Source organism: Amblyomma mixtum, chromosome 5, assembly GCF_055824585.1.
Source record: "Amblyomma mixtum isolate Tamu chromosome 5, ASM5582458v1, whole genome shotgun sequence".
In the NCBI taxonomy this organism is placed as follows: Eukaryota; Metazoa; Arthropoda; class Arachnida; order Ixodida; family Ixodidae; genus Amblyomma; species Amblyomma mixtum.
The window spans coordinates 99,563,587-99,579,127 of NC_143016.1; the positions used below are offsets into that span (position 1 = coordinate 99,563,587).

The window sequence follows — 15,541 nt, forward strand, 5'->3', positions numbered from 1 at the left end:
AAAAAAGAAACAAAGTGCCGCACTTTCTTTTTGCTTCGCCTCTTTCCTTCCGCTCTTGCAGTTTGCTGAGAGGCATGCGGAGGAGGGCAAGTCAAAGGACGGGCAGGATCGCCACATCGTGCGGTGGTGGCGCCGCATCGCGACAGTTTTTGGAAGCCCGCGGTGGGGTCACCCACGGCGCAGCGCGGCAAAGCACCACAGCGTACTACCTTGGCGTTTATGCAGCCAGCCGGCTGACGCGGCAGAGGACGAAGGGCGAATGTGCGCAGAAGTGGAGAGAGCGCACGCACTCGAGATACGCGTGCTCTCCGGCGTGCGGCTGTACAACCAGGGACCCGCAGCACCCGTGGTCCCGCCATGACCACAGCAGCGGTGGTGTGCACTGGTGACTGCGCAATTGAGCTCTTTTGTTTTCGCTCGAGCGGCTTCCCAGTTCTCACACGCTCCCCATTACACTACCCAACGATCTCCCTCCCCCATCTATTAAACTATATTAATACGTAACCTCGCGCATCTAGTGGCAATATATTCAGAAAAAATGTTATGTCGGCCTAACCGCTCACTTAATTATTGTCTGGGCTAACACCTCACACAGAGGTCGCATTTGGTGGTCAGTTTTGCTTTATACTACATTTCGTCGGTATATTAAGGCGGAAGCCTTTAATGCCTCATCGTTGTAAGCAGGAGTTGTCGACAGAAAATGTCACGCTTTTCAATTGGTCGAAATGCTCGTGACGTCACAGTGCGCGAATTTCAAATGGGGCCAATTGTATTTTGGCTAGTAACCATGCAACCAATCAAAGGGATCGTATAGTGATGCTACAACTAAGTGGGAATGAGTTTAGTTAATTGCTTAATTAATCAATTAGCCTAATTAAGATAGAGGAGAATGAAGAGGTCAGAAGAAAGAGGGAGAGAACAGAAAGACGCGCGTCGCAGCAAGTACGCAGATAAGTACGAAGCCGCGTTCGCTCCACCACCACGCACTTCGACATTGCTCGTTTCGTATACGTTGTGTCGAACATCCTAGACAGTTCCAACATTTGACAGGTGAATGACAGAACACGATGGACTGAATTACAATAATATAAATATGAAATAGCCTAATTAACCTTTCTAGTTAGACCGCATAAATCAACAAAACCGAGAACGAAATTGGTCGAGTTGGGGAATCGAACCAGGGTCTCCGGAGTGCGACACGAGCACGCTAGCCACTCCGTAATGCCAGCTGAATGGTTTGGAATGAACAAAGGCGCGTCTAGCTAATACGGCGTCTTCGTTCACTCCCATCTTCCCCCTTTCCCTTACGGCGAGGTGCAGGTGTCCACCCAGATATGCGAGAGAGATACATTTCCTTTCCTCAAAAAATAAATTTACCGTCCAGCAAGGCGTACAGCCGAATTGGCGATGGCGTTCTGTGGACTCCCTGGCGGCGTTGCAAGACGCTGTCGCGTTCCACTCTTACAGGCGAAGCTTAACATCTTAACCACACATCAGTGACACAAGCAGACAGCCAATGGACGCGTCATTCGCTGGCAGCACTTGAATCATCATTCACAACCACATTCGTGGCAGAATGCTGTACTCAGGCTTTCGCCTTGCACCACTTTAGTCGCCAAAGTGACTCCAAATTTTTTGCTTGATTCAATCATAATTAATCGTCACCGTCTGCGGCGACGACGAATCAGAATAGCAATCGCAACTATGCAATAATACCGGTAGCGTCATCTCGCGCCTGCTGGGGGAACGAATACTTACCGCTGTATCCACTACGGTGAAAAGTTCATTTTTGCAATTGGCGCGAGATGGCGCTACGAAGAATAGTGAATTGTCTTGTTTGTAGTGTACTTTTTATTGTTTACTGTGTTTTTTATGGCTGGGGCGCCGACGCGGTGCCCACCCTATACGATGGGGTATACAAAGAGGATAATCAATAAATCATCATCATCATTTTGGGAAAGGTTGCTGCACTGACATTATATTGGTCCACCGTCGCCACAAACGATGGGCATTTTCTATTAATTTTGACTAAATCAGGCAAGCACCCCAACTAAACTAGTATGAACAAAATTGACCGCCAAATTACACTTCTGTGAGCCCGAACAAGCGATTATGGCGTATATATATACAGGGTGTCCCAGCTAAATGTAACCAAACTTTTAAAAAATGCGAAGTGTCCTAGTCCAGTAAAACCAACTCAGAGTTGTTCATAGTCGCGTGGCCTAGTCTTGAGTATTTTTTTCGCTCTTCAAAGTTAATTAATTAGGTAAGTTTAATTAGCTAACTTCTTAATTATTCACTTCAGGAAGAAAGTGTCAATGCAAAAGTTTTAGATCACCTCAAAAAACCGCTAGTAGTGCTATTTCCGTCAAGTTACGATTTACGTAGCTTCATTTATTGGCCTTAGAAGAAAGTTGTCACGTGACCAGCTGCTCGCTCACTTCTCTGCCCCGATGTGCACCCAAAGTCTCATCGAGGAGAGGACTTCAGAAAAAATGAATTTTATTCTTTAAGGCGCGCCTTGGGACGTTGAAGTGGCACAGTTGTCATGTGGAAGCTTTTTCTTTTTGTGCGGGTTATGGTTAAAGGCCGGTAAAAAAACTACTATACGTAAGTATTACTTTGCTGCAAATGTCTCAGTAAGCTGTTTCTCAAAGCGATCTACAACTTTTCGATTTACACTTTGTTCCTCAAGTCAATAATTAAAAAGTTAGTTAATTAAGCTTCACTAATTATTCAACCTTGAAGAACGAAAAAAATACTGCAGACTAGGTCACGCGACTCTAAACAACCCTCATTTGGTTTCACATGGCTAGGACACCCCGTGTTTTTTAAAAGCTTGGTTACATTTAGCTGGGACACCCTGTATATATATATGGCCTTAACGTCCCAAAGCGACTCAGGCTATGACGTACTTATATATGAGGGCTATTATATATATATCTTTATCCGCTTGTGCGTGCCCTCCAATTTTTTTCCAGAAGACTGCGACGAGTTTCTATTTGTATTCGAGTATTTGAAATTAAAGGGCCACAGAAAAGGATATTCGAGCTTGGCTTTAAAATGCTTGCACTATGTACAGTACAGGCCACTGAGCGCTCATGCCTCACAGGATACCTCATAACCGAGCGGGAAATGTACAATACAATTTTTAAAATTCCCGCTTTCGCACCTCGCGGCGACGCGTGGTGGTGGGCTTTCGCACGAAACCTGGCATACGACGTCAAGCCGTGCAATTGACGTCATCAGCAGGGTGTCATCACTGGCCAAGCAAAAGATAGAAGATAGAGAAGCCTGGGAGACCTTGCTACGGAGCGCGAGTACCCCGCTCAACAGCAACAAGTCATCCGCCTGGCTGCTGAGGCCGTGAAGCGACAAGGTATATTCACCAGATCTTAGTTTGTGAGGCTCCTGAGTAGGGCTTCCTTAGGCCTGCATGCGTGCCGGGGGGTCCAAAAAGGAGTTTCATATCGGTGGAAATAGAAGTTTTGATGATGATCACTGGTTCACGCAGGAACCACGGCCGCGGCCATTCCGCGCGCCAGCAGCTGGCAGAGGTAGGGAAGGGGCCAAGTGGGCCGGGCCAGCGGAGGAGCGCCGACCCGACGTTTTGGCGTGTAAAAATTGGGATAGAGAAAGGCGGGAAGAAAGGAAAGTCCACATTTTGACTGCGTATAAATCATATCCTCCACAAAACGAATTAAAATAATTCTTGTTGGAGGATATATGTGAAGCAGCGGTCTTTAACGTGCTAGACATGCCGCAACTTTATTGAGCCCCTCTCTGAGACCGTTAATAAATTTACTGTTCTTCCCCATCATATGGATCCATAATCTGCTTTCATCCTTTTCCACGATGCCTTCTCGTTTGTTCCAAACAACTCAGGTGAAATATACTGAGGCAGACCTCAAGGAAATACTCTTCGGCGATCCTCGGTGGATCACTGAATCCGTTATACCTTTCCAATAAGTGCTCCTTGGTAGTCGCCATTAGGTCGCCACATTGCTCGGTGGACTGTTGTGGGCACCCCGCTCAAGCGTAATGGAAGCGGCAGCGGAACCGGTTTGCAACAGCCCGGAAAGGGTGCTCGCCCGAAGGAAATTAAGGTCTATACAACTAGTGCAGCTCTGCCCACATTCAGAACCGCCGCACAGAATAATCCCTGTGCGGCGGCACGAGCAGACGATTTTCACGGCTACCGGAAGTGTGCCCGTGACGTCGTGGCTGCCGTGACTCCAGCGAATGGCAGCGTGTCGTGGCCTGCCGACGTCACGGGACTAGTGACGTATATTTTCATGATTTTAGTTTCAAAATCGGTCACTACGAAAGCACCAATCGGCACGCGAATAAAAAAAAACACGGTTATTAAAGATTCATAATAAATTGCCGGCTCAATTTCGAAGACTCATAGCCCAGCACGAAGTTTTGTTAACTCATACTTTGGTGTGAATGCTTCATAGCATCATTTCTAATCACTGAAAACATTTACAAGCGACTTTTAATTCGTCGCATAGTCCCTTTAAAGTGAACTAGGCAATACTCTAGTTCACTTTATTGCCGGCCTGTCTCGACAGTAGGTGTTTTTCGTCAGGCGGCGTCCTCATGCACAGCTGCAAGCTTCAGAGCACGATCGAGGGAGGGGGCTACTTTTGTCAGTGGCCATACTTTTAAAAGTACATCCCCCTAGTTCTAGTAACATTGATCCTAGCTGTACCTTTGTCAAAAGTTTAGACCCAAGGGAAGTGGGGGGTTATTTCTTGGCCGCACCGCTCGAGTGACTCGTACGTTCTGCACTCCCAGAGTTCCAAATCTCTCGAGGAAGAGTAACTCTGATCGTACGTCGGAGCGAAGCAACGGCTCTTCACGGGGGCGAAGTACTATGTATACCTCGAATCAAGTTTTTTCTTACTTCTTAACTTTTAGCAGAAATAAGCTACATTTATCTCCACCGGCGGTGAAACCGCGTTGCCACTTGTGTTGCCGGATGGCAGATGAAGAGAATGACTGCAGGTGAATAAATAAGAAAACAACAACGATGCAATCACGCAGAAAGTCAAGTGGGCTAACCTGGTCATTGCGTTGACGCTTATAACACAACACTCAGCGAGACCGGCGGTACATGTTCACAATAAAAAATAAGGTATATCCTAAGGCAGCTGGGATACTCTCCCACGCAGACAAAAGACCTTGAGGTGGGAATTCCTGCTGAAGTGAGGCAGAAAATAATAATCCCCCCTATGCCACGGAATATGCATCCCGATTTTCATGAGCAAGAAGGAGGAAGCCCAGTAAAAAAAAACCATTGGAACCAATTGGTTCCAAATGGACGAGTTCAGTTTCCAATTGGTTCCAATTGGATGGTCCAAATGGACTATCCAATTGGACCATTTGGGTTTCCAATTGGTGAGCCCAATTGATTTTACCCATTGCATCCAATTTATCCAATGAATGTTTGCATGTTTGACGAAAAATGCAGAACTAATATGGTACTTACAATAAGAGCTATCAGCAGCTTAGCCTAATAAATTGTACTCATCACCTACACCACCACTGGAGCTGAAATTAAATTAAATAACTGCGCTCAGTGGGCAAGCACCACCGGCCCCAGCATGAGAGCCAAATAAATTGGGTATATAAGTTGGAGCAGAAGTGCGTTCTCTGGATGTACGTACATATATTGAGCTAATGTATGCTACTAGTGCCTGAATGTGCAGTGTTGATTGTGTGTGATGTATGTGTGTCTGTTGGCTTTGATTTCCAAAAAAGGCATGTTAATTTCAATTCCGTAGAAAAATATTGATTGGCACTACCCAGTCAAAAAAACCAATGGGACCAATTGGTTTTCAGACACCATTGGAACCAATTGGCTCAAAAGCCAACTGGAACCAATTGGTCTTTCCAATTGGTTTCTAGCCAATTGGTTCCAATGGTGCCCAAAAATCAACTGGCTCAATTGGAAATCTCAATGGTTTTTTTTGACTGGGAGTAGCATGGCGGCAGTTGCAGGTGGGCACTTTTCCGAATCCAGCCGCGCTGAGTAGGTTCATGCCCGGCTTCAATGACGGGAAATGTAGGGCCTGTGGAGAACGAGCCACCTTAGCCCATATGATGTGGGCGTGCGCCCAATCCACACCTTTAGTGAATTGCAAGGAGTCATGGGAGGTTTTGCTACGCAGCCAGGACCTCCAAGAACAAAAAGAGACCATCAGATATGCCTTCGAAGCCGCCCGGTCCCAAGGGATCTCGGCCGTCTGACAAGGACGGGATGGCGAGGCCGCCGTCCTGATTATCTGATATAATAAAGTTTTTATAAGCCTAAGCCACTGATCTCCACTAGGTGGCTGGATGCCGCATTCCCGCTTTCCGAGACGAGCGCGAGTGAAGCCACCGGAAGTTGGACCGCTTGTCCCGGAAGTCGGGTGTCTGCTGTGTATTTCAATGCAAAAAGTCGTGTCTTTCGCCCTTTCGTTCTCAGTTTATTGCGTTGTTTTCGTGTGATGTCTGCTGTTATATGAAAGGAACAAGCAAGCTGAACGCGAGAAATGTGAGCATTGTGTGCAGAACCCTGTAATTTCTGCGAAAGTGAAGAAAACAGGCATGCAGGTCTCACCCTGCCTCGGCAAAGGGGTACGTGCATTAAACACTATGTTCTTGCCTGGTTCTTGTATTCCGAGCGTAAAGGAGAAGTAGTGGAATGACGATGAGGCTAGGTCACCTTAAAACCGAATTTTCGTGCAGCAAAGAAAAGGCACAGCGCGAGAGGAACGACTGACAAGAAAGGCGAATGGTGCAGTGCGCGTGAGAAGCGCTGTTAGAAGTCAACTGCACCAAGCACCACGAATTAAAGACCATTCAGGCTTAACTTGCTACAACACGAAACAGTACATGACACGCTCCGTCAAAAAAGCAGTACCATACCTTTTGGAGGCGCTAATGTGAACCAACCGAACACCGTCGACAACTCACAAGATAGTAGCCTAGCCCTCGCTCCGGTTCGGTCTAAACATAATTCGGTAAAATGGTCGCTGCAAAGTAAGCTGCCTGGTGAATGTTTCAACCTATTCTTTCTTATATTTATCCCCCATTGATAGCATAACTTGGGCTTGAGCGTGGGAACAAGCATCGCAGTAAAGAGCACAATTGGCGAAGCTAGGCAAACGAGACGACACCGAGCCAAGTAGACGAGGCTCGCGTAGCGGCGTCCTGTCGTCTGCTAGTGTCGCCCCATTGAAATGCAATGGGCCCTTATTTTTGAAACGTCCTTCCCGAAGACTTCGCTGGTCTCCTCGCTCAGTTGGCGGCGCAAAAGGTAGGCATTGTCATGGAAAAAGACGAGAACGGCGAAAAGACAAAATGCTAAGTGGGAAAACAAAACTGGAACTGAAAAACCGTGCTGAGCTCCGATTTCATGCACTGCCAAAGGCTGACTTCCGGGACAAGGCCGCTTACTTCCGGTGGCTTCACTTCGATGCGGCATCCAGCTCCCCTAGTGGAGATCAGTGGCCTAAGCCTAAGGCGCACTCCCCTCGAGACATCTATGCAGAACGCAAGTGGCTAGAGTTAACGTAAGGTGGCGCTTGCTACCACTTTGCCACGATCACCAGCATTTCATTGATTTTATGTGATACTCTATGCTGTACCCCATCCACGCCGTAAACGCCGATGTTTCGTTTCGTAGGCGTAGGGCATAAGGCGATAACGCGCCTTGCAAAAATATTTTGCGGCTCCTAGTGCCGCCCTCATGGAATTTTCAATGATGATAACGGGGGCCAGCCTTGTTAACTGTTACCCGGTTCAGCCGTGCTCGAAGTCGTCGTTTTAGTGCTCTATGTAATGACTGTCGTGGTTGAAACCAAGACCAAAGTGTAGTTGCCGCTTTTTCAAGATGTATACGTGCTCTACGAGTGCAATAATGATGCGTTCCGGACGTCACATGTGTCAGGAAAGCAATGCGACTGCACGGAGCGCAAGGCTAGTGGCATCCAGGTGAACTCGCTGAAGACATGTCCAACAACGTGACTGCACGAACTCGTGTGCACGAAGTGAAGTGCCCGTTGCTTTTGTTTGCTTTCGACATGAACGCGGATTTTGACAAAAAGAGGCTGCTCGATCCCAGAACGGGCTGCTGGAACGCGAATCGACAAGGAGCATAGGTCACGTTGAGAGCGCCCGTACAAACCTGAGCAGAACGAAAGTGGCCGAATGAGAAGACTGCGAATACCATATGGTCTTGCCTGAAAAGGATTGGGCGGAGCCGCATTTTCAAGTGCTACGAGAATGAGAACAGTGCATCGCTGGTGACGGTACGAGAAAAAAGAAAAATGTACGCAAAACAGTGGTGCGTCCTTTGGTTCGTCGCAATCGCCTACGTGATCGGACTGACCTTATTCTGGTACGGCTTCTTCGCAGTTGTCAAGAAGCCCGCGGGACGCTCCTCCAGCGAGCAAGTTAACTACCCATATGAGTTATGCGGAAAGCCAGGTGTAAAGTCGCCGTCGGAGGCAGCAATGTCGGTTGCTGTAAAGTCGAAGCGCAAGTTGGTGTTCGTACTTATCGACGCTCTGCGGCTTGACTTCGTCACATCGCATCCCGAATCGCTGCCATTCGTCTCTTCATTGCTGCAGAGGAATGCGGCGACACTGTACGGCTGTCGGGGCTTCTCGCCCACCGTGACACTGCCGCGCATAAAGACGCTGCTGACGGGCACAGTGCCAGGTTTCGGCGACGTCATGCTCAACCTGAACGCAGCCGCCATTAGCGAAGACAATTGGGTTTACCAGGCGCGCGCCGCGGGCCGCCGTGTCGTCTTCTACGGCGACGACACCTGGCTGCGGATCTTGCCGGGCCACTTCGAGCGCCATGACGGCACCACATCGTTCTTTGTGTCTGATTACACCGAGGTGGACCAAAACGTGACGCGACACGTGCCAGTCGAGATGGACGCTCGTGACTGGGATGTGCTTGTCCTGCACTATCTGGGGCTGGACCATATCGGCCACTCGCATGGCCCATCATCACCACTCGTCGACCGCAAGCTGGCCGAGATGGATGATGTCCTGTCTGTGATACATGGGTCCCTGAGTAAGAGGGAGGATGAGAACCATCTAATTGTTGTCACGGGAGACCATGGCATGACTGCTTTGGGCAACCATGGTGGCAGCTCAGAGCTTGAGGTCATGACTCCATTAATCTTGATTCCTACACGTGGGTGGACCTTCGGCAGTGCACAGATGTCGGCACCAGAAACAGTGTCTCAGGCGGACATCGCTCCCACACTGAGCCTTCTAATGGGTCTTCCTATTCCAAAAGGTAGTTTTGGAATTGCATTGCCAGCTGTCCTTGCTGCAGCTAATTACACCATTCTGGAACGGCTCTTTCTTCTACAATACAATCTGCAGCAACTACTCTCAGTCTACCAGGCAGAGTTTGGAAATGACAACAAGATTTCTGTGCAGGCTAAGGAAACCCTGTGCACACTTTTGGAAAAGATTACAAATAAGGAGAATAACTTAGAGGATGAAGCTGCAGCAAGACAATCATTGTTTTTGAACATTATGTCTGACATCCAGAGCGCTCTTTTGAGTACCAGTACCACTGTTGATATGACCCTTGTGGGCACTGGGGTATCAGTTGCGCTCAAAGGAGCGCTGACGCTATTCCTGTTGATGTTGTCCATTGTCCAAGGTTATAGCCATCGTATTCCCCGGTTCCACCAGACCGCCTTTGCCGTAAGTGCAATGCTAGCCTTCTTCGAGTACTCCACATTGTGTGCCTTCTTCCCGTCTAGTCAGAGTTGTGGCAATGGCACCTGGTCAGGCCTCCTGTCTCTACTGTCTGCCTCAGTCACAGCCCTGACAAGTTCCTTTTTCTTTCGGCTTTTCAGCCGCCTTGAGATTCCAGAGGCTCCACAGCTATTCATTCTTGGCTGCACAATCTTCCATGGCATCAGTTTTGTGTCTTCCAGCTTCATAGAGGAAGAACACCTGACATGGTACTTCATGACAACAAGTGTTGTCTTGATCCTGTGCTTCTACTATTCTCGTCTTAGTGTGTATAGCCCTCTGCTCACTTTCAAGAAGGGATTTTGCATCATGGCTCTTCTCAGGGTGCTTCGCTCATGGAACAGCACCGGTGACAAGTGGGCACACCTACCAGACATTGCAGATTGGCTGGGAGAGGAAGGCCACCGCCACGTCTTGGCATTTCTCATTCTCACAGGCATCGTGGCAGTGATCTTAACGTCTTCGCAACAAAAGAAGCAGTTCTCTTCGTTCCTCCTCTACCTCGCGTTGCTGGACCTGTGCCTGTACAAAATGAAACTCATATACTATGGCGACGCAGAAGGCGTTGAGAACTTCTACTGGTACCTGCCACTCTTGGTGGCCCTGGGCGTCTTCCAGCAGTACCGATCAGGCAGTGTGTGCGACCTCCTGACGGCCATCATTCAGTCTTGGGTTCTGCTGTGCCTGCTTTTGCATGTGCCACAGAATGTCCCCATGTTTACATTGGTCATTCTTTTGGAGAAGGCCGTGCACTATTTGCTTGGCGAGCTTCCGCTCACTGTAACATACAGGGCACTGCTATACTTCTGGTTTGGCATGTGCTGCCATTTCCATCAAGGCAATTCTAATAAGCTGTCCACAATCAGTGTCTCAGCTGGCTATGTAGGAGTGAGCAGCTATAACCCATTGCTAGTTGGCCTCTTGATGGCCACTCATACCTACAGCAGTCTTGTCTTCTGGCTACTGATGTTCTGGAAGCGGATCACAGAACTTCAGACTCTTGATCTTAGGGAAGGTCTCGGCAGGACCAGGCTGCTTGCATGCTGTATGTTCTTGTTGGCAAAGTTTGCCACGACGGCTTGGTATCTGTTGCTGATGGTGATTCAGAGGTACCATCTCTTTGTCTTAACTGTGTTTAGCCCAAAGCTAGTCTATGAAGCAGCGCATGCCTTAGTGGTGCTGTTTATCACCTTTGTCACAGCCGTGCTACTGTGTTGAGCAAAGCTCTTGCACTCATGTTCTGTGGCTTTATGTTGAAGTTCCCATTGTCTGCCAGATTTTTGTCAGACCTGTGTGTCTGCTGGCGATGCTAGTCTAGTCAAGCCTTGTTGTCCAATCGAGGACTGACTTTCTTCAAGTGATACTATGCACATGTGTTTATCAAGGGAAAAAAGCTCCTCAAGGTCCCCTAGTAACAATCCATGGTCACAGGCACTCACTCACCTACTGTTGAAAAGAAAAAAAAAAATGCGAGAAATGTGGAATTGTGCTTACGAAAGCTGGTCACATTCATACTTTCATGGTTTAGCATTGTGAGACTTCTTTGTTTCACCTGTTTTGAACAGTGCTGCTGCATTTTGTGCCATGAAAACTTTGTGAATATTGAACATTGTTTGAAATCTGTTTTTCAGTGATGTTTGGGTTGACGTTGAATGGTGTTAGATATTCTGATTAGAAGAAATGTGTAGTGCCCAAGAATGGAGCTGATGATTAAGAAAGGGAATTCATTATATCAGGGTTTTGAATCATGAAGTGTTATGACAGTTACACCTTAAGCCTATGCAAACCTACTAATAGCAATCACTGAGAATCTTCTTGCACAATATCTCCTTGTTAGTCATGCTGCCTTACAACCCACTGTGGTGAAATATCTTTAGACGCGAATAAACACTTCCACAAACATCCCGAGTCATGGTGAAACTGCATGCTTATGCCTCGTACAGAAGCATTAGCAAATGTATGGTGCAGGATTTTTCTCAGCCTGAACTTGAGCTAAAGCTTCTACAGACTGAGAGCTCTCTGCATACTATCGAGTCCACAGCACTCGATGTTTATAGGCAGCATTAAACAGGCTGCACCATCAGCTGCTGCATGAACACGTTATAATGCGGCAAATGGGTTGGGGGAGGTAGCTTTTTTCACAGATGCACATAGTTTCACCCACAGCTGCACGAATGGCTGTAGCAAGACATTAAAATATTCTATTTAAGTGGGTTTTCGAATGATCTTGAATCAAAGCAACACAAAAAACGGCTGGGCACGATACTTTCAAAGAGTAACTTGGATACCAATACCAGATACCCTCAGAACTTAAATTTCCGATATCGACACAAGATACCGAACCAAAATTGAATTCCGATGCAGATAATACTGTATCATTGATAATTCCATGCAGCACTGAAATCGCAAATATATATCGCTGGTAATATGATTTTCTAAGTTAAAAAATTTTACGTGGTTGCGAGAATTTTTAGTGTACTTGATGTAGCGCACTATATTTGAAAGAGTTTGAAACCATTCCAGCTACATGGATTTCTCTAGTTTCTTTAAGTGTCGGCACAGCTGGTTTTGTCAAAACTTTGGCATTGGAATGAAGTCACAGTAACATTGAAATGGTCACCTCTAGAAGCAGCCTAGCAAAATTGTTTTTTTAAAGCTAATGTCCCTCATGCGAACTGGTCTCCGAGCTCTTGACTACTTTACGTATAAACTTGAAACTGTTTCCGATACTCGTTTGTTACTCTATTATTTGCCAGTTGCCTTTGTCTTGTGCTTGAGCTAATAGTGCAAGCTCCGTGCACTTAGGAAAGCCACTCAGTTGTTTCCTGAGCACTATGTTTAATTAAGTTGGACATTCTTCTTTAAAGGCGAGAAGGAAAACAACAAAGAATAAAAGGGCTAAAAGTTTATATTGGGCAAAGCATATCTTGCTAATCTTTTTTTCACTTGATGGTAGTAACACCGTTTCCTCAAACTATGTCTGAAAGAACCTTGCGATGTGGCCATGGTTTAGGTGGCTGTTAACATGAAAGCATTAAGGGTCCCGTTGAGTGGAGAAACCACCATAGTTGGTGCTGACTTGTCGAGAAAGTTGGGATATGTCTTGAGGGTCGCGACTTCACAACCACGACCTCACACGGGTGTTAAAACACCCCACCCACAATGATCACACAGTATAACATTGACGACATCACTACAGAATTTGTCACTGGTCTACAGGGTCATGAGGTCATTTCACGACGATTCCCTAGTGCCTCGGAAGAAAGAAAAGCAACTTGGGCTGAAAAGAAAAACAGTCGGGCTAGAACTGAACCGTTGCTACTCGAGTCGCGAGCCTGGCACGCTACCTTGGTTTGGTTTGGTTTGTTGAGGTTTAACGTCCCAAAGCGACTAAGGCTATGAGGGACGCCGTAGTGAAGGGCTCCGGAAATTTCGACCACCTGGGGTTCTTTAACGTGCACTGACATCGCACAGCACACGGGCCTCTAGAATTTCGCCTTCAAGAAATTCAGCCGCCGCGGCCGGGATCGAACCCGCGTCTTTCGGGTCAGCAGCCGAGCGCCGTAGCCACTGAGCCACCGCGGCGGGGCCCTGGCACGCTACCTCTCGACCACTGAAAAAAATTTTCTTATTGCCTTCAGAGGCATGGAAATACAATGCAGTAAGTGAGGTGGTTATTTACAAATCTACAAGTTAACATTCCGTTTTCAGTTGTGTTAAGATTTCAAAAAAGCAATACAATTTCATCATTGCAGTCTCTGTCCATCACATCATAGATTTTTAAACATTCATCCAACTTGCTTAAAGGGAGACCTTCTGAGAAATAAAAATAAATTTTTTTAGTAGTAAAAAAAAAGAGGACCCCAGGCCGCTGAAGGAACCCAATGAAGCTATCTCATTATACCCTTAAGGGGGAGCTCAAGTGTAGCAAATTTTTTACCAACCGATAGTGAAGCATAGCCACGTCGACTCTAGGATCCTTGAGGCATAGTTAAGAAACTCAAGTGCATCTTGAAAACTACATCCTGTAGCCTTGCTTTTCCAAAGGGAAGAAGCCCCGCCGTGGTGGCTCAGTGGTTACGGCACTCGGCTGCTGACCCGAAACACGCGGGTTCGATCCCGGCCGCGGCGGCTGAATATCGATGGAGGCAAAATTCTAGAGGCCCGTGTACTGTGCAATGTCAGTGCACTTAAAAGAACCACAAGTGGTTTGGTTTGGTTTATGGGGTTTAACGTCCCAAAGCGACTAAGGCTATGAGAGACGCCGTAGTGGAGGGCTCCGGAAATTTTGACCACCTAGAACCACAAGTGGTCGAAACTTCCGGAGCCCTTCACTACGGCATCTTTCATAGCCTGAGTCGCTTTGGGACGTTTAACACCAATAAACCAACCAAAGGAAAGCAGTGCGTCAGCTGATACATGTGACGCTGCCGGAGCTGAAGCCCTATTGACCTGCGTACGGAAGAGTTCGTGACCTTTACCATGCATACAATATAAATAACATGTTCTGTAAGCTCCCGAGCATGAAGGCGAAAGTCTCTTGCATTCCTGTTGGCACCTACCGCAACTTGAAATAGCCGTAACGGTGAGCCTGTCTTCTTAATTGTGCAGAAGCACAACATGTCATCTGTCTGCCAAACAAGGAAGGCAGGAAGAAAGACGACTGACCAGACCAACGGCACCGACATCGTCTCTTCCTAAATCTTCCCTTTTTTCAGTGCACTACCGGCTGAGCGAGCGCTGCTGGCCCAAAGTCTGACTCACAGCAGCAGCCTCAAAATCTGTGGCACTATTCTAGTTTTGAGAATCAAGTATTGTTAAAATACGCGTTACGTGGAAAATGTATTCGGAAAGCGATACCTAATACTGGTGCCCAAAATGTATCAAAAGATAGTATCGAAGGTGCATGCACCTTCGATACTGCCCATGCCTGGCAAAAAACATGTTTGAAACGACGTCCAACAGACTGCAGCACTTCACAGTCACTACCCCTGCACTCGGTAAGGCTGCAATCGAATTTTTTTTTTTTTTTTTACAGTATTGCAAGCCCTTTGTGGGCTGTTACAGGGTAAGGAGAAAAAATACGGAAGGCACATTACAACAAACACAATTCCAGTTTTTTTTTGTTTTTTTTTTCAGTATTCTCAACCGAATTGTTGCCGTAAAAACCATGGACCCAAATTACCCAAATGACTGAATTCAGCAATTGTTTTCGGCAGGAACGAAAACTTTAAGAGGACAACTCTAGACGTATCATGCATAATGGCGAATGGGTGGTTAGTACATGGAGATGATCTGCCTGGCAGTCCAGTATACAGAGTAGGGTCTAAATTAAACTTATTTTCACGGAGTATAAAGGAACTTGAGACGGGCTATTTTTCTGTGTGTGGCTAGTTCGGTAAGTTGAGCTTGGATGCATAAAGCTGTCACCGACTGTTTTGCAGCAGGTCGAAAATGTAAATTTTGATGCTAACCTTTGCACTTTCTCAAGTTTATTGATCTGGTATTGGCAATGTGGGTTCCATATGTGCTCGCACACTCCAACTTTGGTTGCACTACACTCTTACATGTTTGTAGCTTAATGTACAGTCTTTGACAAAAGTAACCAGGCTGCATGGTTTGCTTCTCAGTCGTATATTACAGCTATTACGCAAGCCCTCAAGCTCAAAATCTCTGTACGGTAAGAAGACCCCTGCCCCCACCTTCAAAGAACTTTCTGATCTTTACAGAAGCTGTAAAGGCTCTGCTATAAGAATGAG

The 15,541-nt window shown here is 46.9% G+C and overlaps 1 protein-coding gene and 1 long non-coding RNA gene across 2 annotated transcripts; one reads left to right on the forward strand and one right to left on the reverse strand.

The window, feature by feature from the left end:
* The first annotated feature begins 7,620 nt into the window (after positions 1–7,620).
* Positions 7,621–11,684, forward strand: PIG-G (phosphatidylinositol glycan anchor biosynthesis class G). The gene has a single exon (XM_089545709.1). The coding sequence runs from the start codon at positions 8,322–8,324 to the stop codon at positions 10,998–11,000; it is 2,679 nt and encodes an 892-aa protein (XP_089401835.1). The 5' UTR covers positions 7,621–8,321; the 3' UTR covers positions 11,001–11,684.
* A 988-nt stretch (positions 11,685–12,672) lies between these two features.
* On the reverse strand, positions 12,673–13,986 carry LOC149343179 (uncharacterized). Its single transcript, XR_016283101.1, has 2 exons — positions 13,386–13,986; positions 12,673–13,129 (listed from the first exon to the last, which is right to left on the reverse strand). It is a non-coding gene; the product is annotated as an uncharacterized LOC149343179 (long non-coding RNA).
* Positions 13,987–15,541: the final 1,555 nt, after the last annotated feature.

Bases quoted from the DNA above. Each gene is read 5' to 3' on its own strand.
- PIG-G (XM_089545709.1), top strand. From the start codon at position 8,322: ATGTACGCAAAACAGTGGTGCGTCCTTTGGTTCGTCGCAATCGCCTAC.